We start from the raw sequence: 23,382 nt of genomic DNA on the forward strand, positions 1-23,382 counted from the left end.
AGGAAGGCGGATCCATGAAGTTGGAGGCATGGCGGCGTGAAGCACGAGCTCGCGAGAGGAGCGCTCCGCGTGGACTCCAGGGGGGACGACACGCACCACTGTGACTCGCCGGCGTCAGCGGCGACGCTGTCGGTGTTGCTCGGCGCCCTCCCCCCTAGGGCCTACGACGCGGGCGTGCGAGGGCAGCGGAAACCCAAGCGGCGGCCGCTCGTACCACGGCCTCGACACCACCTGCCAGGCGCCTTCGTCCCGGTGGCAAGGGATTGGCCGCTTCTTCGGCGGGAGGGGGTCAGGACCCTCTCTGGGGGCCTTTCCCTTCTCCTCAGCTGAAAACCGGCGGATCGGTGCCATTGGCGCAAGAGGAAGCAAGGATAAGGAAGAAGAGGAGGAGTGACGGAAAGGGGTGAACCGGCGAAGCTCGCGCGGCCCCGTACTTATAGCCGGGGAAGGCCAGCCGCCGAGTACCATGACCTCAGGTAATCATGACCCATATCTTTGCATGCAGGGACTTGTCAAGTCGTGAAGTTGCCGAGGCGTCATGGGAAGTGCAGGCGCCCACGCCCACGCCCAATCAACCGCCACGCGACGCCCAAGGCCGCAGGCTGTTAGGGCCCGTGGCGCTTCGCGCTTGCCCCTTCGCTTCTCTGCTAAGCCAAGCCCGCGCGCGCCTTGGGCCCGGGGGCTACTGTCGGCGTTCTAGGAACGGGGGTCCCCAGACTTGCCTGCCTGCGGCCTGCGGCGCGGCTCAAGCGGGGGCCCAGCGCGGCCCATCTTCATCAGCTGAAGCTCAAAGACCCTAGCGAGGGGCCAAGCCTCGTGGGACGGACGACAGGAAGCTTCCTCAAAGGCAGCCTCATCAGGCAGGCTCGCGAGGAGGCGGAGAGATCAAGGCAGGGGTACCTCGCGAGGAACCCGTGATGCAAGCCATGACGATCGAGACCAGGCGGGCGCCAGGCGGGCGCCGGCCAGCGTAGTGCCCTTGTTTCCCATTTGGTGCAAAGGGGGCAAGCACAGGCCAAGGCATCAGGCAAAGGTTACCATTTCGGTGCAACGAGACCAATACCAGCCGGACGGCAGGACGGAGGTTACCGTGGAGCCCAAGATGGCGTCATCGCCAGTGCTTTTGGCAGCCGAAGACCACCTTTGGTCGGGATAACTTGTATTAGATGTCCCCTTTCGAAATGGCCAATTGTTGGCGCCCTTCCCGCTCATTATTTGGGGAGAGGCCCAGGGCCTCTATAAATAGAGCTAGCCACCACAGAGTAGACATCATCTAGACATCTAGAGATCCCCAGAGACATCTAGACAGCTAGACATCTAGACATCTAGAGATCCCCAGAGACATCTAGACACCCCAAGAACATCGAGAGATATGGTAAAACCCTAGCAGAGAGAGAGAGAGGCGATGAACTCACCCTAGCAGTTCATCGCACCAACTCAAGAACACCTCTCGCGAGGCTGTTCTTCCCTTGTACTGTCCATCATCAGCCGCAGAGGCAATCCACCACACCACACACTGGAGTAGGGTATTACACCACAACGGTGGCCCGAACCAGTATAAACCTCGTGTCTCTTGTGTTGTTCATCATTTTCATCTTAGTTCGCACGAGAGGATTAGGCGCAGATTGGTAGGGGAGAGATCTCCGCGCGCACCCCAGTGTTCGAACCTCAAGGGTCTGCCGGAACCCCAAACCCGACAGGAACAAACGTAACTATTCACAAATCATATTCATGTTCATAATAAGAGGGGTATTAATATGCATAAAGGATCTGAATATATGATCTTCCACCAAGTAAACCAACTAGCATCAACTACAAGGAGTAATCAACACTACTAGCAACCCACAGGTACCAATCTGAGGCTTTGGGACAAAGATTGGATACAAGAGATGAACTAGGGTTTGAGATGAGATGGTGCTGGTGAAGATGTTGATGGAGATTGACCCCCTCCCGGTGAGAGGATCGATGATGATGACGATGGTGATGATTTCCCCCTTCCGGAGGGAAGTTTCCCCGGCAGAGCAGCTCCGCCGGAGCCCTAGATTGGTTCCGCCAAGGTTCCACCTCGTGGCGGCGGAGTTTCGTCCCGTGAGCCAGCTTATGATTTTTTTCCTGGACGAAAGACTCCATATAGCCAAAGATGGGCATCAGAGGGCTGCCAGGGGTCCCACGAGGCTGGGGGGCGCGCCCAGGGGTGTAGGGCGCCCCCACCCTCATGGATGGTGGGTGGCCCCCCTCTGGTAATTCTTTCGCCCGATATTTTTTATATATTCTGAAACATGCTCCCGTGAAGTTTCAGGACTTTTGGAGTTGTGCAGAATAGGTCTCTAATATTTGCTCCTTTTCCAGCCCAGAATTCCAGCTACTGGCATTCTCCCTCTTCATGTAAACCTTATAAAATAAGAGAGAATAGGCATACGTATTATGACATAATGTGTAATAACAGCCCATAATGCGATAAATATCGATATAAAAGCATGATGCAAAATGGATGTATCAAGGAGCTGCACCGACAGACGGCCAAAAGCATCAGCGGCTGGACATCCGGCGCCTCAACAACGCCCTGATATCCGGCCTTCCCCGGAAATCTGGCACCACAAGTACAACAATGAAGGCCAACGCCAGGCCGGACATCCGGCCCGTGGCCCGGACATCCGGCATCTCGTGAACGATCGGACATCCGGCATCTCGTGTGTGTATGTGGGCAAATTATTTTATCTCTATCTCTACTACTTATAAAAGCGAAAGTTCTAATTCTTCTAAGAGCAATCCAACATCTCCCTTAAAAAACTGCTCGTAAAAATGGTTTTACAGGAGGACCGTAAACTTCACAGGAAGTTGTCCGAGAGCATCTTTTGTCAGTTCTTCTAAACTTCGTCCCCTAAATCCATTTTATTAAACAAAAAATAGATGATTTCCTAAGACCCGCCCGTCGGAGTTGAATCTGACGCGTCTTGGGAGGGGGTCCCGAGTTGGTGATCTTAGCTTGACGGTAACAAGACAAAGAGGAACATGATGTTTTACCCAGGTTCAGGCCCTCTCGAAGAGGTAAAACCCTACGTCATTCTTCTTTTATATTGATTGTGGATGGGGTATAAAGTACATGATCTACCTCGAGATCGTATGTGTATATGTGTCTCTAACTTAACCCTAGGGACTAAACCCCTCGGCTTATATAGACATCCGGGGTACCTAGGGTTACATGTAGGTCGGTTACATCTAGGGATAAATATGTCGATGATTCAAACATGCCTTGAAGTATGCGCCAAGTCTTCGAAGGATTCCATCTTGAGTAAGTCGTGGGTCATGGCAAACATGCCCCATTCTTCGGTTGTGTGGAGGTCCTCGGCCCAGCCCATGAATGATTGGCCGACGTGCTTAGCAACCCCTAGTCCAGGACACGGTCACCACCAGTCAGTGACACACATGAAGACGGGGGTGCGATAGTCGTCGGGAAGGGACGGTGCGGTGGTCGCCGGCACAGCGCGGGCACGAGGCAGCATGGCGGCGGGCAGCACGGATTGCGGCATTATGGCGATATTTATGGGAAGTTGGGGCGAAAAATCCTTCTCAAAGACTATGTGTAATGCAATTAATTTATTGCCTAATACTAAAATGTATTGCACATATGAGATCAATATGTAACATAATTAATATATTGCCTAATATTAGCATGCATTGCATTGCATATCAATATTGTCTAATCTTTGATAAGAAAATCCTTCTCAAATACTGTATGTATTAGTGTGTGATGCAATTAATATGTTGTCATAGGGCTAGGGTGTGCGTGTGTGCGTTCATAGGGGTGAGTATATGCGCATTTGCGTTTGTATTGTGTTCAAAAATAATATTAAGGTGCATTGTACATACGAGATTACTACTACTGTGTTTATATGAAAAAACAATTGAGCACCAGCTTGAACAGACAATTCCTATATTCGCAACAGGAAAAGAAAAACAGACTATTCCTATTGCTCCGACCTCCGATCAAGAGCTTCCTGATTTGTTTTTAGGGTAAGAGCTTCCTGAATTGTGTAAAGTCCTCGGTTGCGTGCTTCGTGAACCGTCCAGCTGGACTGTGTTAGATTTGAAGTCGGTTCGTTTCATCGCAGAGAAAAAAAAACAGAACAAGTCGGTTCTTTTTTGTTGCTGTTGCAAAAATCAATAAGTCGGTTCCTTAAATCTTGCTATAATCCATGGCTATACTGGAAAATTGAGTTCTTGGAGGAGCTGTTTCCGTGTCGTGCTCGTGTTCAGTTTGGAAAGTTTTTTTTTTTAGAATCATGTTTGGAAAGATTTTAGAGGTCGTATCCGCGTAGAACCTGTTAAAGCTGGATCCGATATAAATACAGGAGGAGGGACGCTGGCAACACAACGCGACGGAACACGAAACAGGAAAAGATTTATTTGTCTATATATTATTAGTCCTTGTTAGCCATGGATTTCTTGCCAAAGACAAGCATGGCGTCGTCGCCGGAGGGCGCAGCGGTGGTGAATGCGTACAAGAAGGCGCTTGCCACTGCGGCCTCGGTGAGCGCGTACGCCATGCTGGCGCGCGGCATGGCGCGGGAGCTCCTCCCCGACGAGCTGCGCGCCGCGGTGCGCTGGGGCGCCGCGTTCGTGCGCTCCCGCGTCAGCGCCCCCGACAAGGAGCGCCACACCATCGTCATCCGGCGCGTGCTCGGCGGCGGGTACAACGAGGACGACCTGTTCGACGCGGCGCTCACGTACCTGGCCACCAAGATCAACCCGCAGTCCATGAGCCGGCTCTGCCTCGCGCGCACCCGCAAGAGGGAGCCCGACGGGAGCGGCAGCTGCACCACGCTCCTGAGCATGGAGAACGGGAGCTCCACCACCGATACCTTCCAAGGCGTGGAGTTCCGGTGGACGTCCATCGAGAGCGGCGGCAACGACGGCAACAATAGGGGCAAGGAATGCCTGGAGCTCAGCTTTGACGCGGAGCACACGGAGACCGCGCTCCACAAGTACGTGCCCTTCATTACCTCCACGGCGGAGGAGCTGCGGTTGCGAGACCGCGCGCTCAAGATCTTCCTCAACCAGGGCTCGAGTTGGAAAGGCATCAACCACCACCACCCGGCCACGTTCGACACGCTCGCCATGGACCCGTCCGTCAAGCAGGCCGTGATTGACGACCTCGACCGCTTCCTGAAGCGGAAGGACTACTACCGGCGGATCGGCAAGGCATGGAAGCGCGGCTACCTTCTCTACGGCCCACCTGGAACCGGCAAGTCCAGCCTGGTCGCCGCCATGGCCAACTACCTCCGGTTCAACCTCTACGACCTTGACCTCTCGGGGGTGTACGATAACTCGTGCCTGCAGCGGCTGCTCATCGACATGTCCAACAAGTCCATCCTCGTCATCGAGGACATTGACTGCAGCTTTGACACCATGTCCAGGGAAGACCGCAAGGTATCCCATGCGACGACCTACACAGACGACGACGACGACGACGACGAGTACGACGACGCCCGAGCACGAGGATACCCCCCGGAGCGCGAGCGCAAGATAACGCTGTCAGGCTGCTCAACTTCATCGACGGCCTGTGGTCCACATGCGGCGAGGAGCGCGTCATCGTCTTCACCACCAACTACAAGGACCGCCTCGACCGGGCGCTGCTACGGCCGGGCCGCATGGACATGCACGTCTACATGGGCCACTGTGGCTGGGAGGCGTTCAGGACGCTGGCCCGGAACTACCACCTGGTCGAGGACCACGCGCTGTTCCCGGAGATTCGGGAACTGCTTTCCGTGGTGGAGGTGACACCGGCGGAGGTGTCCGAGATGCTGCTGCGGAGTGAGGACGTCGACGTTGCGCTACGGGTGCTTATCGAATTCCTCCAACAAAGAAGATGCAAAACAAATGAGGTAAATGAGAAGAACGGCCGCATAGCAGGATAGCAGAGACGGTATTTTGCAATGTTTCTTCAGTATTCGGACCCCCTTTCGTGGCGAACGCAGAACTTCAACTTTTATCTTGCTTCGATGAAGATGTAGCAGCCATTTCTTTTATCTTGTTTCTTCATTCGAGCTCCCTCTGCTGACACACGCAGCCATGAAATTATTTATTACTGATATTCTGAATTTTTACAGTGATCTGACATTTTCTTCTTTATACAAACAATTGTTGAGCTTTAACTTTCTTTATAGTTCCCCGCAAAAAAAAAACTTTCTTTATAGTTTTGCTAGGTCCAAATCATTGCTACACTCATCAAATCTTGAGCGAAAATCCGTGTGAAGTTGTCTTTTAGCTTTCTTTCTTGGGTTTATCTATGTGCCCTGGTCTGCTACTAAAGCCCCGCTGGTTGTTTAGTTTCCTTCTTCAGTTGATTGCTTCATGGTAACTGCTTCTGTAATATTAGCTGCTTCCTTTTATTATTTTTGTTTTTGCTTCCTAATCGCCAAGCCCCGGAAATTGCGATATGTTCCCTAAAATAGTCGAAAGTGGGATTATTTCTCCCAATTATATACAACAATTAATTATGATATTTTCTAGATTTGTTTCCTTACCAATGGCAAAACTGGATTTCATAAGGATTTCATAAGGAAGCATTCTTTCATAAGGAAGCATTCTTCTAGATGGACGGCATAATTATTTGGGAATGGCGTGAATCCCTTTTTTATGGAAATCATTTTGGGAAAGTACTATTATTTCTCACTAATTACGATCTCCGTCCCCAATTTGATATTATAGTCCCGGTGTAGATAGAAATTCCCTTATGATTTAGTAATTCCAAGCGATAATAAATACCAGGACTTAGCAATATTTGATTGATCACAATTCGGTATAATTCATTATAGGAATGTTTTCGATAGAAATGGTTTGCTTTTGCACATCGAAACCAAAATTTAATATTGCAGATACGTATAATTCAAAAGAATAGGTAAGATGTGTTTTGTAGATGGCAACATGATTTTATAGCACAAAAGCATTATACTTGATGCATGGAAGCATCGTTTTCGATTGTGAACAAACTCTCTAAGATAGGAAAAACACAGTTGTCAATTTAGTACTAGCAAAAAAAGCACGTGTGGAAGGACAAGAAGCATGAAGGATTTAAAAAAAATCCACTTGGTATAATGAACATTTTATATATAATTCAGAAGAATAGGTAAGATGTGTTTTGTAGAAAATTAATATCGCAGATACATATAATTCAGAAGAATAGGTAAGATGTGTTTTGTAGATGGCAACATGATTTTATATAGCACAAAAGCATTATACTTGATGCATGGAAGCATCGTTTTTGATTGTGAACAAACTCTCGACGACAGGAAAAACACAGTTGTCAATTTAGTACTCCCTCCGTAAATTAATATAAGAGCGTTTAGAATACTAAAGTAGTGATCTAAATGCTCTTATATTAGTTTACAGAGGAAGCACTAGCAAAACAAGCACGTATGGAAGGACAGGAAGCACGAAGGATTTAAAAAAAATTCACTTGGTATAACGAACATTTTACAGCTCTTTTAACAAAGAATGACACATTATTATAATGACACTATTTTGACTTCCGCCCAACCGACATAGCAGCGATGCTAAATGGGCTAATCAATCAATAAGTAGTACACGTGTCGCATGCTCCTTTTGTGAAACACGGTAGTCATGGACACATAACAATGTCAAACCCCATTCACATCATACTCAGCATCAACATAGCATCGTTGGCATTGTGTAGAAACATGAAGCATAACTACCCATCCACTGCTCCCAACAGGAGGTATTGCTCGTCTGTTCAATCCTTGGGTGCTCGAACAGCTCCTTCCCCTGCACCTACCTGGGGCTGCCGCTCACCCTACGCAAACAATCAGCAGCGCAGCTCCAATGCCTAGTGGATAAACTTCATGACTGCCTGCCGCATTGGAAGGCGGCAATGCTTCCGAAGAGTGGTCGCCTAACTCTGATCCTATCGGTCCTCTGCGCAATACCAATCCACTCCATGCTGGCCTTGAGCATTCCGGTGAAGATCATCAAGGCCCTGTCAAAAATCTGCCGTGGGTTCCTCTAGTGCGGGAAGAAAGAGGCGACAGGAGGGCACTGTGCCGTGGCGTGGGATAGTGTATGCAAGCCCAAGTGGGCAGGTGGGCTTGGGATCCCCGACCTGAGCTGGTTGAACAAGGCCTTACAAGCCCGATGGCCATGGCTACAGAAAACGGACAATGAGAGACCCTGGGCTGAGTTCAACATCGACATCCCTGCTGCTTCTCGCGAATTATACAACGCGGCTTCTCGGACGATCATAGGAAATGGCCGTAGCGCCCTTTTCTGGGAAGACCGGTGGCTTTCAGGCTACCGAGTTGGCGAGCTAGCTCCTGCCATCTACAATAGAGTTCGAAGGCGGACGAGAGCCTCACGGACAGTGGAGGGCGTGCTCATAGGTGGGGAATGGGCAAGAGACATTGGACCTAACCTCACTACAAATGAGATGGCACAATTCCTGGCTCTGTGGAAAAGGGTGGCGGGCATGCAACTAGTGGAAGGGGAGGAGGATAGAACTATTTGGTCATGGGAGCAGAACGGGATCTTCTCCGCGCGCTCTGCATACGCGGCAAATTTCATGGGCCTGCAAAGGTCACCAACGGCGGAGTTCACATGGAAATCAAACGCGCCACTTCACACTCGTTTCTTTCTTTGGCTCGCGATTCAAAATAGATGTTGGACATCCGACCGGCTAGCCAAGCGAGGGTTACCACATCAGAGCTCATGCCCCTTCTGTGACCAGCACGGGGAATCACTACAACATCTGCTTCTTGACTGCGTGTTTGCGAGGCAGGTCTGGCACGAGATGGGCTTGAGGACAGGGGTGCATGACATAGAGCCACTCCAGGATGAATCTTTGAGCGCCTGGTGCTTGAGGCAGGACCAACGTCCGGCACATCGCAGATCTTTCAGGGCTAAATGCATCCTGGCCTTATGGATAATTTGGAAGCATCGAAATGACATCGTGTTCAACGGGGCATCTTTATCTCTGCCACGAGTCAAGGAGCGGCTCCAGGACGAAGGGAAGCTTTGGGCCAAGGCTGGACTGTTCAAGGAGGACACTAAAGGTTTTGAGGAGCACGGTAGTAGGCAGACGGCGCGTGAGTAGTACGCCCTAGTGTACTGGCGGAGTTCGGGCGTGTGCCATGTAAATATTGTAGCCCGTGTGGATGCTTGGGAGTCTTTCCCATCCACTCTTTAATGAATGATACGCACACTCGTGCGTATTCGAGAAAAAACTCGAGCGACAAAATACCTATAAGTAGAAGATATTCTGAAACAAGGAAGCACACACTTGCATTGAAATGTATTATGATAAGAAAATTGTTAGTAGAATAAAATTTTACTTGAAGAAGCTATGCTCATAGTGGTTGAAGCACACATGGTTAAAGGAAGTGTTTGTACAAAGAAGCATATAATTGCAATGGTTAATGCAAATTTTTGCCACAATTGGTACACGCGTAAATAAAATAGTGAATCATAATTGCAAGCAGTGGATATGTGAATAACAGTCTCAACCTTATTGTCAGAAACATAGGAGTCATGAGAATTAAAGGAATCACATACAACAGTTGAAGTTATAATCCCTTTCCTGTCGTAAACTGCCCACGAAAGCCTAATCGTCTCAGTTCTTTAAAAACAAAAGAAGTCCAGCCGTCTAATCTTTCTCTCCTAAATAAAAAGGACGCTTCCGATGGCTCTTTATGCTACTCCCTCCGGTCCTTTTTAGTTCGCATATAAGATTTGATTAAAGTCAAGCCTCGTAAAGTTTGACCAATTTTGTAGAAAAAAGTGGCAACATTCATAATCTGAAATCAATACCACTAGATGTGTCATGACTTAAAATTTCATATTATAATACTTTAGCATGGCAGATGTTGATATTTTTTCATATAAATACGGTCAAACTTTGTGAAGTTTGACTTCAGAGAATTCTAATATGCAGAGTAAAAAGGACCGGAGGGAGTATCTCGCTGTGGTTTTGTTGCCAGTGGGAATTGGTCTGGTCCCTAAGAGCATCTCCAGCTGCGCCCCCAAGAAGGCCCCCCAGGCGATTTTTCGGCCGCCGGGGCCCAAAAATCGGCCCAGTCGCGTTCCCAAGGGCTCAGTTTTCGCCGGCTCGGGCCGAAATTGGCACCGGCGGACCCAACCCGAACCCGGCGCGCTGGGGGTCGCTCGGTGGCACCGGGCGAATCTTTTTTGGCGCGAAGAGCCGTGGGCCAGCCACGTCAGCGACTCGACTCTCTTCTCGCCGCTTCGTTGTCCTCATCGCCTCGTTTCCCGTAGAAAATCAATGCCAAAGCTGTGCGCTACGTGCGCTGTCGTGCCGGTCAGCCTCCGTTGATGCCTCACGGGCGGCGCAGTGAAGGCTGTTGGGGAACGTAGTAATTTCAAAAAAAATCCTACGCACACGCAAGATCATGGTGATGCATAGCAACGAGAGGGGAGAGTGTTGTCTACATACCCTTGTAGACCGACAACGGAAGTGTTATGACAACGCGGTTGATGTAGTCGTACGTCTTCACGGCCCGACCGATCAAGCACCGAAACTACGGCACCTCCGAGTTCTAGCACACGTTCAGCTCGATGACGATCCCCGAACTCCGATCCAGCAAAGTGTCGGGCAAGAGTTCCGTCAGCACGACGGCGTGGTGACGATCTTGATGTTCTACTGTCGCAGGGCTTCGCCTAAGCACCACTACAATATTATCGAGGACTATGGTGGAGGGGGGCACCGCACACGGCTAAGAGAACGATCTTGAAGATCAACTTGTGTGTCTAGAGGTGGCCCCCTGCCCCCGCATATAAAGGAGCAAGGGGGGTGCGGCCGGCCCTAGGAGGAGGCGCGCCGGAGGAGTCCTACTCCTACCGGGAGTAGGACTCCCCCCCTTTCCCTAGTTGGATTAGGACTTGGGGGAAAGGAGGAGAGGGAAGAAAGGAAAGGGGGCGCCGCCCCCTCCTTGTCCAATTCGGACTTGGGGGGAGGGGCGCGCGGCAGCCCCTAGGCCTCCTCTCCTCTTCCTCCACTAGGCCCATTAAGTCCCATTAGATTACCGGGGGGTTCCGGTAACCTCCCGGTACTCCGGTAAAATGCCGATTTCACCCGGAACACTTCCGATGTCCAAACATAGGCTTCCAATATATCAATCTTTATGTCTCGACCATTTCGAGACTCCTCGTCATGTCCGTGATCACATCCAGGACTCCGAACAAACTTCGGTACATCAAAATATATAAACTGATAATGAAAATGTCATCGTAACGTTAAGCGTGCGGACCCTACGGGTTCGAGAACAATGTAGACATGACCGAGACACGTCTCCGGTCAATAACCAATAGCGGAACCCGGATGCTCATATTGGCTCCTACATATTCTACGAAGATCTTTATCGGTCAGACCGCATAACAACATATGTTGTTCCCTTTGTCATCGGTATGTTACTTGCCCGAGATTCGATCGTCGGTATCTCAATACCTAGTTCAATCTCATTACCGGCAAGTCTCTTTACTCGTTTCGTAATACATCATCTCGCAAACTAACTCATTAGTTGCAATGCTTGCAAGGCTTATGTGATGTGCATTACCGAGAGGGCCCAGAGATACCTATCCGACAATCGGATTGACAAATCCTAATCTCGAAATACGTCAACCCAACATGTACCTTTGGAGACACATGTAGAGCTCCTTTATAATCACCCAGTTACGTTGTGACATTTGGTAGCACACAAAGTGTTCCTCCGGCAAACGGGAGTCGCATAATCTCATAGTCATAGGAACATGTATAAGTCATGAAGAAAGCAATAGCAACATACTAAACGATCGAGTGCTAAGCTAATGGAATGGGTCATGTCAATCACATCATTCTCCTAATGATGTGATCCCGTTAATCAAATGACAACACATGTCTATGGTTAGGAAACATAACCATCTTCGATTAACGAGCTAGTCAAGTAGAGGCACACTAGTGACATTTAGTTTGTCTATGTATTCACACAAGTATTATGTTTCCGGATAATACAATTCTAGCATGAATAATAAACATTTATCATGATATAAGGAAATAAATAATAACTTTATTATTGCCTCTAGGGCATATTTCCTTCAGTATCCCACTTGCACTAGAGTCAATAATCTAGATTACATAGTAATGATTCTAACACCCATGGAGCTTTGGTGCTGATCATGTTTTGCTCGTGGAAGAGGCTTAGTCAACGGGTCTGCTACATTCAGATCCGTATGTATTTTGCAAATCTCTATGTCTCCCACCTGGACTAGATCCCGGATGGAATTGAAGCATCTCTTGATGTGTTTGGTTCTCTTGTGAAATCTGGATTCCTTTGCCAAGGCAATTGCACCAGTATTGTCACAAAAGATTTTCATTGGACCCGATGCACTAGGTATGACACCTAGATCAGATATGAACTCCTTCATCCAGACTCCTTCGTTTGCTGCTTCCGAAGCAGCTATGTACTCCGCTTCACATGTAGATCCCGCCACAACGCTTTGTTTAGAACTGCACCAACTGATAGCTCCACCGTTTAATGTAAACACGTATCCGGTTTGCGATTTAGAATCATCCGGATCAGTGTCAAAGCTTGCATCAACGTAACCATTTACGATGAGCTCTTTGTCACCTCCATATACGAGAAACATATCCTTAGTCCTTTTCAGGTATTTCAGGATGTTCTTGACCGCTGTCCAGTGATTCACTCCTGGATTACTTTGGTACCTCCCTGCTAGACTTATAGCAAGACATAGATCAGGTCTGGTACACAGCATTGCATACATGATAGAGCCTATGGCTGAAGCATAGGGAACATCTTTCATTTTCTCTCTATCTTCTGCAGTGGTCGGGCATTGAGTCTTACTCAATTTCACACCTTGTAACACAGGCAAGAATCCTTTCTTTGCTTGATCCATTTTGAACTTCTTCAAAACTTTGTCAAGGTATGTGCTTTGTGAAAGTCCAATTAAGCGTCTTGATCTATCTCTATAGATCTTAATGCCCAATATGTAAGCAGCTTCACCGAGGTCTTTCATTGAAAAACTCTTATTCAAGTATCCCTTTATGCTATCCAGAAATTCTATATCATTTCCGATTAGTAATATGTCATCCACATATAATATCAGAAATGCTACAGAGCTCCCACTCACTTTCTTGTAAATACAGGCTTCTCCAAAAGTCTGTACAAACCCAAATGCTTTGATTACACTATCAAAGCGTTTATTCCAACTCCGAGAGGCTTGCACCAGTCCATAAATGGATCGCTGGAGCTTGCACACTTTGTTAGCTCCTTTTTGGATCGACAAAACCTTCCGGCTGCATCATATACAACTCTTCTTTTAGAAATTCATTCAGGAATGCAGTTTTGACATCCATCTTCCAAATTTCATAATCATAAAATGCGGCAATTACTAACATGATTCGGACAGACTTAAGCATCGCTACGAGTGAGAAGGTCTCATCATAGTCAATCCCTTGAACTTGTCGAAAACCTTTTGCGACAAGTCGAGCTTTGTAGACAGTAACATTACCGTCAGCGTCGGCCTTCTTCTTGAAGATCCATTTATTCTCAATTGCTTGCCGATCAATGGGCAAGTCAACCAAAGTCCACACTTTGTTCTCATACATGGATCCCATCTCAGATTTCATGGCTTCAAGCCATTTTGCGGAATCTGGGCTCACCATCGCTTCTTCATAGTTCGTAGGTTCATCATGATCTAGTAGCATGACTTCCAGAACAGGATTACCCCACTCTGGTGCGGATCTTACTCTGGTTGATCTACGAGGTTCAGTAGAAACTTGTTCTGAAGTTTCATGATCATCGTCATTAGCTTCCTCACTAATTGGTGTAGGTGTCATAGAAACCGGTTTCTGTGATGTACTACTTTCCAATAAGGGAGTAGGTACAGTTACCTCATCAAGTTCTACTTTCCTCCCACTCACTTCTTTCGAGAGAAACTCCTTCTCTAAAAAGTTTCCAAATTTAGCAACAAAAGTCTTGCCTTCGGATCAGTGATAGAAGGTGTATCCAATAGTTTCCTTTGGATATCCTATGAAGACACATTTCTCCGATTTGGGTTCGAGCTTATCAGGTTGAAGCTTTTTCACATAAGCATCGCAGCCCCAAACTTTAAGAAACGAAAACTTTGGTTTCTTGCCAAACCATAGTTCATAAGGCGTCGTCTCAACGGATTTCGATGGTGCCCTATTTAACGTGAATGCGGCCGTCTCTAAAGCATAACCCCAAAACGATAGCGGTAAATCAGTAAGAGACATCATAGATCACACCATATCTAGTAAAGTACGATTACGACGTTCGGACACACCATTACGCTGTGGTGTTCCGGGTGGCGTGAGTTGCGAAACTATTCCGCATTGTTTCAAATGTACACCAAACTCGTAACTCAAATATTCTCCTCCACGATCAGATCGTAGAAACTTTATTTTCTTGTTACGATGATTTTCAACTTCACTCTGAAATTCTTTGAACTTTTCAAATGTTTCATACTTATGTTTCATTAAGTAGATATACCCATATCTGCTTAAGTCATCTATGAAGGTGAGAAAATAACGATATCCGCCACGAGCCTCAACATTCATTGGACCACATACATCTATATGTATGATTTCCAACAAATCTGTTGCTCTCTCCATAGTTCCGGAGAACGGTGTTTTGGTCATCTTACCCATAAGGCACGGTTCGCAAGTACCAAGTGATTCATAATCAAGTGGTTCCAAAAGTCCATCAGTATGGAGTTTCTTCATGTGCTTTACACCGATATGACCCAAACGGCAGTGCCACAAATAAGTTGCACTATCATTATCAACTCTGCATCTTTTGGCTTCAACATTATGAATATGTGTGTCACTACTATCGAGATTTAATAAGAATAGACCACTCTTCAAGAATGCATGACCATAAAAGATATTACTCATATAAATAGAACAACCATTATTCTCTGATTTAAATGAATAACCATCTCGCATCAAACAAGATCCAGATATAATGTTCATGCTCAACGCTAGCACCAAATAACAATTATTTAGGTCTAATACTAATCCCGAAGGTAGATGTAGAGGTAGCGTGCCGACCACGATCACATCGACTTTGGAACCATTTCCCACGCGCATCGTCACCTCGTCCTTAGCCAATCTTCGCTTAATCCGTAGTCCCTGTTTCGAGTTGCAAATATTAGCAATAGAACCAGTATCAAATACCCAGGTGCTACTGCGAGCATTAGTAAGGTACACATCAATAACATGCATATCACATATACCTTTGTTCACCTTGCCATCCTTCTTATCCGCCAAATACTTGGGGCAGTTCCGCTTTCAGTGACCAGTCTGCTTGCAGTAGAAGCACTCAGTTTCAGGCTTAGGTCCAGATTTGGGTTTCTTCTCCTGAGCAGAAACTTGCTTGCTGTTCTTTTTGAAGTTCCCCTTCTTCCCTTTGCCTTTTTTCTTGAAACTAGTGGTCTTGTTGACCATCAACACTTGATGCTCCTTCTTGATTTCTACCTCCGCAGCTTTCAGCATTGCGAAGAGCTCGGGAATTGTCTTATTCATCCCTTGCATATTATAGTTCATCACGAAGCTCTTGTAGCTAGGTGGAAGTGATTGGAGAATTCTGTCAATGACGCAATCATCTGGAAGATTAACTCCCAATTGAATCAAGTTGTTATTATACCCAGACATTTTGAGTATATGCTCACTGACAGAACTGTACTCCTCCATCTTGCAGCTATAGAACTTATTGGAGACTTCATTTCTCTCAATCCGGGCATTTGCTTGAAATATTAACTTCAACTCCTGGAACATCTCATATGTTCCATGACATTCAAAACGTCGTTGAAGTCCCGATTCTAAGCCGTAAAGCATGGCACACTGAACTATCAAGTAGTCATCAGCTTTGCTCTGCCAGACGTTCATAACATCTGGTGTTGCTCCAGCAGCAGGCCTGGCACCCAACGGTGCTTCCAGGACGTAATTCTTCTGTGCAGCAATGAGTATAATCCTCAAGTTACGGACCCAGTCCGTGTAATTGCTACCATCATCTTTCAACTTTGCTTTCTCAAGGAACGCATTAAAATTCAACGGAACAACAGCACGGGCCATCTATCTACAATCAAACATAAACAAGCAAGATACTATCAGGTACTAAGTTCATGATAAATTTAAGTTCAATTAATCATATTACTAAAGAAATCCCACTTAGATAGACATCCTTCTAATCCTCTAAGTGATCATGTGATCCAAATCAACTAAACCATGTCCGATCATCACGTGAGATGGAGTAGCTTCATCAGTGAGCATCATTATGTTGATCATATCTACTATATGATTCATGCTCGACCTTTCGGTCTCCGTGTTCCGAGGCCATATTTGTATATGCTTGGCTCGTCAAGTATAACCTGAGTATTCCGCGTGTGCAACTGTTTTGCACCCGTTGTATTTGAACGTAGAGCCTATCACACCCGATCATCACGTGGTGTCTCAGCACGAAGAACTTTCACAACGGTGCATACTCAGGGAGAACACTTCTTGATAGTTAGTGAGAGATCATCTTAAAATGCTACCGTGAATCAAAGCAAGATAAGATGCATAAAAGATAAACATCACATGCAATCAATATAAGTGATATGATATGACCATCATCATCTTGTGCTTGCGATCTCCATCTTCGAAGCACCGTCATGATCACCATCGTCACCGGCGCGACACCTTGATCTCCATCGTAGTATCGTTGTCGTCTCGCCAATCTTATGCTTCTACGACTATCGCTACCGCTTAGTGATAAAGTAAAGCATTACAGGGCGATTGCATTGCATACAATAAAGCGACAACCATATGGCTCCTGCCAGTTGCCGATAGCTCGGTTACAAAACATGATCATCTCATACAATAAAATTTAGCATCATGTCTTGACCATATCACATCACAACATGCCCTGCAAAAACAAGTTAGACATCCTCTACTTTGTTTGTTGCAAGTTTTACGTGGCTGCTACGGGCTTAAGCAAGAACCAATCTTACCTACGCATCAAAAACCACAATGATAGCTTGTCAAGTTGGTGTTGTTTAACCTTCGCAAGGACCGGGCGTAGCCACACTCGGCTCAACTAAAGTTGGAGAAACTGACACCCGCCAGCCACCTGTGTGCAAAGCACGTCGGTAGAACCAGTCTCGCGTAAGCGTACGCGTAATGTCGGTCCGGGCCGCTTCATCCAACACTACCGCCGAACCAAGGTATGACATGCTGGTAAGCAGTATGACTTATATCGCCCACAACTCACTTGTGTTCTACTCATGCAAATAACATCAACACATAAAACCTAGGCTCGGATGCCACTGTTGGGGAACGTAGTAATTTCAAAAAAATTCCTACGCACACGCAAGATCATGGTGATGCATAGCAACGAGAGGGGAGAGTGTTGTCTACATACCCTCGTAGACCGACAGCGGAAGCGTTATGACAACGCGGTTGATGTAGTCGTACGTCTTCACGGCCCGACCGATCTAAGCACCGAAACTATGGCACCTCCGAGTTCTAGCACACGTTCAGCTCGATGACGATCCCCGGACTCCGATCCAGCAAAGTGTCGGGGAAGAGTTCCGTCAGCACGACGGTGTGGTGACGATCTTGATGTTTTACTGTCGCAGGGCTTCGCCTAAGCACCACTACAATATTACTGAGGACTATGGTGGAGGGGGGCACCGCACACGGCTAAGAGAACGATCTTGAAGATCAACTTGTGTGTCTAGAGGTGCCCCCTGCCCCCGTATATAAAGGAGCAAGGGGGGTGTGGCCGGCCCTAGGAGGAGGCGCGCCGGAGGAGTCCTACTCCTACCGTGAGTAGGACTCCCCCCTTTCCCTAGTTGGATTAGGACTTGGGGGGAAGGAGGAGAGGGAAGAAAGGAAAGGGGGGCGCCGCCCCCCTCCTTGTCCAATTCGGACTTGGGGGGGAGGGGGGCGCGGCAGCCCCTAGGCCTCCTCTCCTCTTCCTCCACCAGGCCCATTAAGGCCCAATAGGTTACCAGGGGGTTCCGGTAACCTCTCGATACTCCGGTAAAATGCCGATTTCACCCGAAACACTTCCGATGTCCAAACATAAGCTTCCAATATATCAATCTTTATGTCTCGACCATTTCGATACTCCTCGTCATGTCCGTGATCACATCCGGGACTCCGAACAAACTTCGGTACATCAAAATATATAAACTGATAATGAAAATGTCATCGTAACATTAAGCGTGCGGACCCTACGGGTTCGAGAACAATGTAGACATGACCGAGACACGTCTCCGGTCAATAACCAATAGCGGAACCTGGATGCTCATATTGGCTCCTACATATTCTACGAAGATCTTTATCGGTCAGACCGCATAACAACATACGCTGTTCCCTTTGTCATCGGTATGTTACTTGCCCGAGATTCGATCGTAGGTATCTCAATACCTAATTCAATCTCGTTACCGGCAAGTCTCTTTACTCGTTTCGTAATACATCATCTCGCAACTAACTCATTAGTTACAATGCTTGCAAGGCTTATGTGATGTGCATTACCAAGAGGGCCCAGAGATACCTCTCCGACAATCGGAGTGACAAATCCTAATCTCAAAATACGCCAACCCAACATGTACCTTTGGAGACACCTGTAGAGTTCCTTTATAATCATCCAGTTACGTTGTGACGTTTGGTAGCACACAAAGTGTTCCTCCGGCAAACTGGAGTTGCATAATCTCATAGTCATAGGAACATGTATAAGTCATGAAGAAAGCAATAGCAACATACTAAATGATCGAGTGCTAAGCTAATGGAATGGGTCATGTCAATCACATCATTCTCCTAATGATGTGATCCCGTTAATCAAATGACAACACATGTCTATGGTTAGGAAACATAACCATTTTCGATTAACGAGCTAGTCAAGTAGAGGCACACTAGTGACGTTTAGTTTGTCTATGTATTCACACAAGTATTATGTTTCCGGATAATACAATTCTAGCATGAATAATAAACATTTATCATGATATAAGGAAATAAATAATAACTTTATTATTGCTTCTAGGGCATATTTCCTTCAAAGACCGGGCGACGCGCGTCCCCTCGGCCGCCACGCCATCAAGCCACGCGTAACGCGCCGGCCAAGCCTACCACGCGGCGCCTTCGCCTATATAAGCCGACCACCAGCGCGCCGGAGGCCCGCACAGACACTCCACCACCGATGCGCCCATTTCTCCCCCCTTCCTCCTCTCGCCGTCTCCAGTCCAGAAGAATGGCCGAGCACTTTCCAGGCAACGGCGCGGCGGCGAATGGCTTCGGGCGCCGCCATCTTCACGAGGACGAGGCTCGCCTCCTTTTCGAGGCCGAGTACCCGGTCCCGCCGGACATGCGGGTGCCCGGGGCTTGGAGGATCAGCGCCGGCGGCGTGCCGGTGCCACCACCACCCACCGGAGTGGCGGTGTGTGCGGAGATCACACGTATCCGCGCGTCCCTGCCGCGGACGGCGAGGGAGGGGCCACGGTACGTCCCCAACAGCCCGCTCTGGGAGCCCTACTTCCGACGCCGTCACGCCGAGCAGCTCGAGGCCACCAACGGCGTCGTGCCCTCCGGCAGGCTCAACTCCGATGGCCGGCGCCGGTGGTGGGGCGTGCCTGGCCGCACGTTGAAGGCCGTCCTCAAGTACATGGAGGGCGGCAACACGCCGCGCCTCGAGTACCCAGCTCCATCGTCCTTCTCACGCCGCCGTGGAAGCTCCTGGACGCCGAGGCGCATGGAGCGGCCTGGGGCGTCCTCCTCCTCGTCCGGCCGCTCGTCGGGCTCTCCCTGCCTCCGCCCCGTCAAGCCGAAGCCCCAGGACACGCCTGTCAGCGCGCGCACCCGCAGCTCCGGCGTCCGCATCGGCGACTCCGCCCTCCCCCCCCCCCCACCGGCCGCTTCGTCCTCGTCGAGCCAAAGCCGGAGCCCGACCTCCTCGCAGAGTACGAGGAGATAGCCTGGCGCGGCTTCTCCGACGAGGACGCCCTGCGGTGGGCGCGGGACGACTAGCTCCGGACGGAGATGACTCGGCAGACCCGGGCCCTGGAGGAGATCGCCGCCCGCAAGCGTGGGGGCGAGGACGAGCACGGCATCGTCGTCCTCGACAGCGACGACGACGACGACGCCCCCGGACCGTCCAACCCGCCGCGCCAACCGGGGGAGGGATGCAGCAGGGACGGCGGCGCCGGCGGAGACGACGACGACGACGGCGGCGACTACACGCAGTTCTACCGCCTCCTCGGCATGTAGAACTGCAAAGGCGGGCGGCGGGCGGCGAGGTAGACGGCGAGGAGCGGCGATGGAGACAGCGGGGCAGCCCGTGCTAGTTTTTTTTGTAAAATATGTTTAAATTTGGACGAACTCGCCGATGTTTGCGATAAATTTGAATCATGTTTGTGCCGTATTTGACTTTTTTTAAAAAAACATGGGCGCCGCGATTGGGAAACATCACGCCTTTAATGCGCGGTTTAGCGCCGGTGTGTCCCAGGGACGATTTTTAGCCCTTCTGGGAGGCCAACGGGTGGAGATACTCTAATAACATCGACGAGATTGCAGCGGTATGTTCCGGCAAACCTGCTCCGGCGCCGTTGGGGAAATAGTACAGGTTGGTTCCAGTTGTATGCTGTCGGATCTGACATGGTGTACAGGAGTCCCATGCTATCTTCCTTCTCGGCCTGGGAGGAACGAGCAAGTGGAGACGCCGGCCAGCCGGCCAGGTCCTCGCCAATGGCATGGAGGTTAGCAACGAATGCTTGGAGGAAAGCTGAGCGTTCATTGGGATGTGGACACGCCCGATGGACCTTCACTCTTTATAGGGGCAGCTTTATCTCGGCAACGCCATGTCCAATAAAATATTCGATTTTGTGTCTCAGCGTCATCAAAATTGTTGCACAGATCTTGAACTATGTGGTTGATGTGGATCCGGCTCCTCTACCGTGCCGTGCCTTCTCTAGGACGCCAACGAAGCAGTAATCTAGCCCAGGAAACTACTAAAAGCCCATATCAACAGGCCAGCGGCTCTCCTGATGCCTGATGCATCTGATTAACATCACTAGTCTTCTCAAAAAAAACTTTAACAGCATTAGTCCATGGCTGCATGTTCTCATGACTTCTTGGATGTGGCTAAATTTCGACCTATTTAAATTTGGTTAAGTATATAAGTCGACTGTTGTCTGCATATGTTGTTTCTCAACTTTTTGTCTTCTTCTGGATTTATAGTTTGTAATACATGAATATATTTGCTAAATTTTCAAACTAAAAATATGTAAATGTAGGAAATGGTACTGTTGCCTGCTCGAAGGTAAACATAAATATACTTGAAAAATACAAATATATTTTAACAGAATATAAATATGTTGCTTCAAGCGGGCAATGGTACAAATATAAGTTTTCTCATTTTTTGTATTTTATTTCACCCCTATTTTTTAGCAAAGTAAATAATATTAGAGAGACCAGGGAAGACTAAAAACTATTAGAGAGACCGGGCGAAGGTGGACACGGCCGCGGCGTCGATCCTGGCTTCCAGCATGTGCCGGCGCTGCTTCCTCTTGGCCGACTGGACGGCGCGCTACGGGTGCCGCGGGCCTTGTCTCCTTTGCCAGAGACGGGGCGCGTGTGAGTGGGCGGGAGGTTTTTGGGAGAGTGGGGAGGAATGGTGGCGCTGTGCCACCGACTAGCGGGGCAGGGGGAGGAGAAGGGCTGGCGTCGTCCGCGTCCGTCTCGTGTCCGCGCCGATACAAATGCGGCCCAAATTTGAGCGTGGAATGGGTCACGGGCGAACAAAAAAGGACGCGTGCCCGTCTGGGTCGCCGCGTTGGGCCGAGTTTCGTGTCCGCATCAACCCATGGACACAAGCGAACAAAATGGATGGTCCGGTTGAAGTTTCTCTTAGAGCATCTTCAGCCGTTCGCCCCCCAAGGGCACGAAAAAGCGCCGCTTGGGGGCGAACCGGCGTTTTTTTCGGCGTAGGGACGAGCACGCTCCCAGCCGCCCCCCCAGGTCGCCCCCACAGTTCGTCCAAGTTTTAACAAACACGGCCAAATTTAAACAAACACGGCCAAATTTCAGCGAAATTTAGCCGTTTTTTACATGAATAAAAGGGACGAAAAAAACCTAAACTACGGCCGATGCTTCTCCTCCTTGACACAGCATCAACAGCGACCCCTTGCCCCGGCGCGCTGCTTCACTCGAGCGGCGGGTCGTTGCCGCCCTCGACGTGCGCGAGGACGCCGCTGAGCGTGCGGCCAGGGACACCCCACCACAGGCGGCGGCCCTCGCTGTTGTTGCGGCCGCGCAGCATCGGTGCGTTGTTCGTGGAGACGAGCCGCTCCTCCTCCCGGCGTTCGAAGCACGCCGCCCACGCCGCGTGGTTGTCGGCGACGTACTCCGGGAGCGCCCGCTCCGCGGCTGTCAGGGACGTCCGCGCATGCTCGAGCTCGGCGTGGAAATAGGGCGTCTCGGGGACGGGCAGAGGGGGGACAGGGACCCCGCCGGCGCTGAGCCTCCACCGTGACGGAAGGCGTACGTCGGGCGTTGCGGGGTATTTGGACTCGTGGAGGAGGTTTGCCTCCCACTCATTCAGCGGAGGCGGCCGAAACCCTTGGCCACCGCCGCGTCGCCGGGGTATCTCGCGCTCATGGTTGCCGGGGAAGAGAGAGGGGCTCGAACGGCGGAGAGAGGGGAGGAACTGCGGTGGCGAGGAAGGGGAGGACTGCCGATGGATGGGTGCCTCACCGGCGCGGCCAGGGGCGCCTTATATAGCGGCTCGGGGGCGGCCGCGTGCGACACGCGTGGCAGAAGGCAGGGCGGCGTCGCCGCACTTCGCCGCCCGTGAATCAATGGCATGCTGGCATTGATTCCCCGCGGAAAAACCGAGACGATGAGGACGACCAGCCTTCGTCTCGCTGACGCGCCGGTCCCGCCACTCTTTCACGCCAAAACGTTCGAACTGACGCCCCCGGGCGCCCCCCAGCGCACCGGGTTCGGGTTGGGTGCGCCGACGCCAATTTCGGCCCAATCCGGCAAAAAACAGGCTCGTGGGGGCGTGACTGGGCCGATTTTTCAGCACCGACACTAAAAAACAGCCTTGAAGGGATTGTTAGGGAAGCGGCTGGAGATGCTCTTATGAGCACCTACGAGAAACAGGTGAACATACAGCTGCGGTTGCATGCAGCCGACGAACATGCAATCATAGTTAAGCATGACCGATGGCATGCGCTTGTTATTGTGTGTGATTGTTTGACATGCAACTGTAGTGACGTGTGGTTTAGGATTGAAAAAAACACCAAAAACAAAAAACATATCAATAAAGCCAATAGAACAATTACAAATAAAAGGTAGGA

The 23,382-nt window shown here is 49.4% G+C and overlaps 1 protein-coding gene and 1 pseudogene across 1 annotated transcript; both read left to right on the top strand.

The window, feature by feature from the left end:
* Positions 1–4,387: 4,387 nt before the first annotated feature.
* LOC125541515 (AAA-ATPase At3g50940 pseudogene) lies at positions 4,388–6,148 on the top strand (annotated as a pseudogene).
* A 13,129-nt stretch (positions 6,149–19,277) lies between these two features.
* Positions 19,278–19,997, top strand: LOC147984623 (uncharacterized). Its single transcript, XM_087539785.1, has one exon. It carries the CDS (start codon positions 19,278–19,280, stop codon positions 19,995–19,997), a length of 720 nt encoding a protein of 239 aa, XP_087395911.1.
* The last annotated feature ends 3,385 nt before the right edge of the window (positions 19,998–23,382 follow it).

This window comes from Triticum urartu, chromosome 2A (assembly GCF_056163025.1).
Source record: "Triticum urartu cultivar PI428250 chromosome 2A, HENAU_Tu73, whole genome shotgun sequence".
Lineage (NCBI taxonomy): Eukaryota > Viridiplantae > Streptophyta > Magnoliopsida > Poales > Poaceae > Triticum > Triticum urartu.

Excerpts from the sequence above, each read along its gene's own strand:
- LOC147984623 (XM_087539785.1), top strand. The coding sequence starts at position 19,278 with ATGGCCGAGCACTTTCCAGGCAACGGCGCGGCGGCGAATGGCTTCGGG.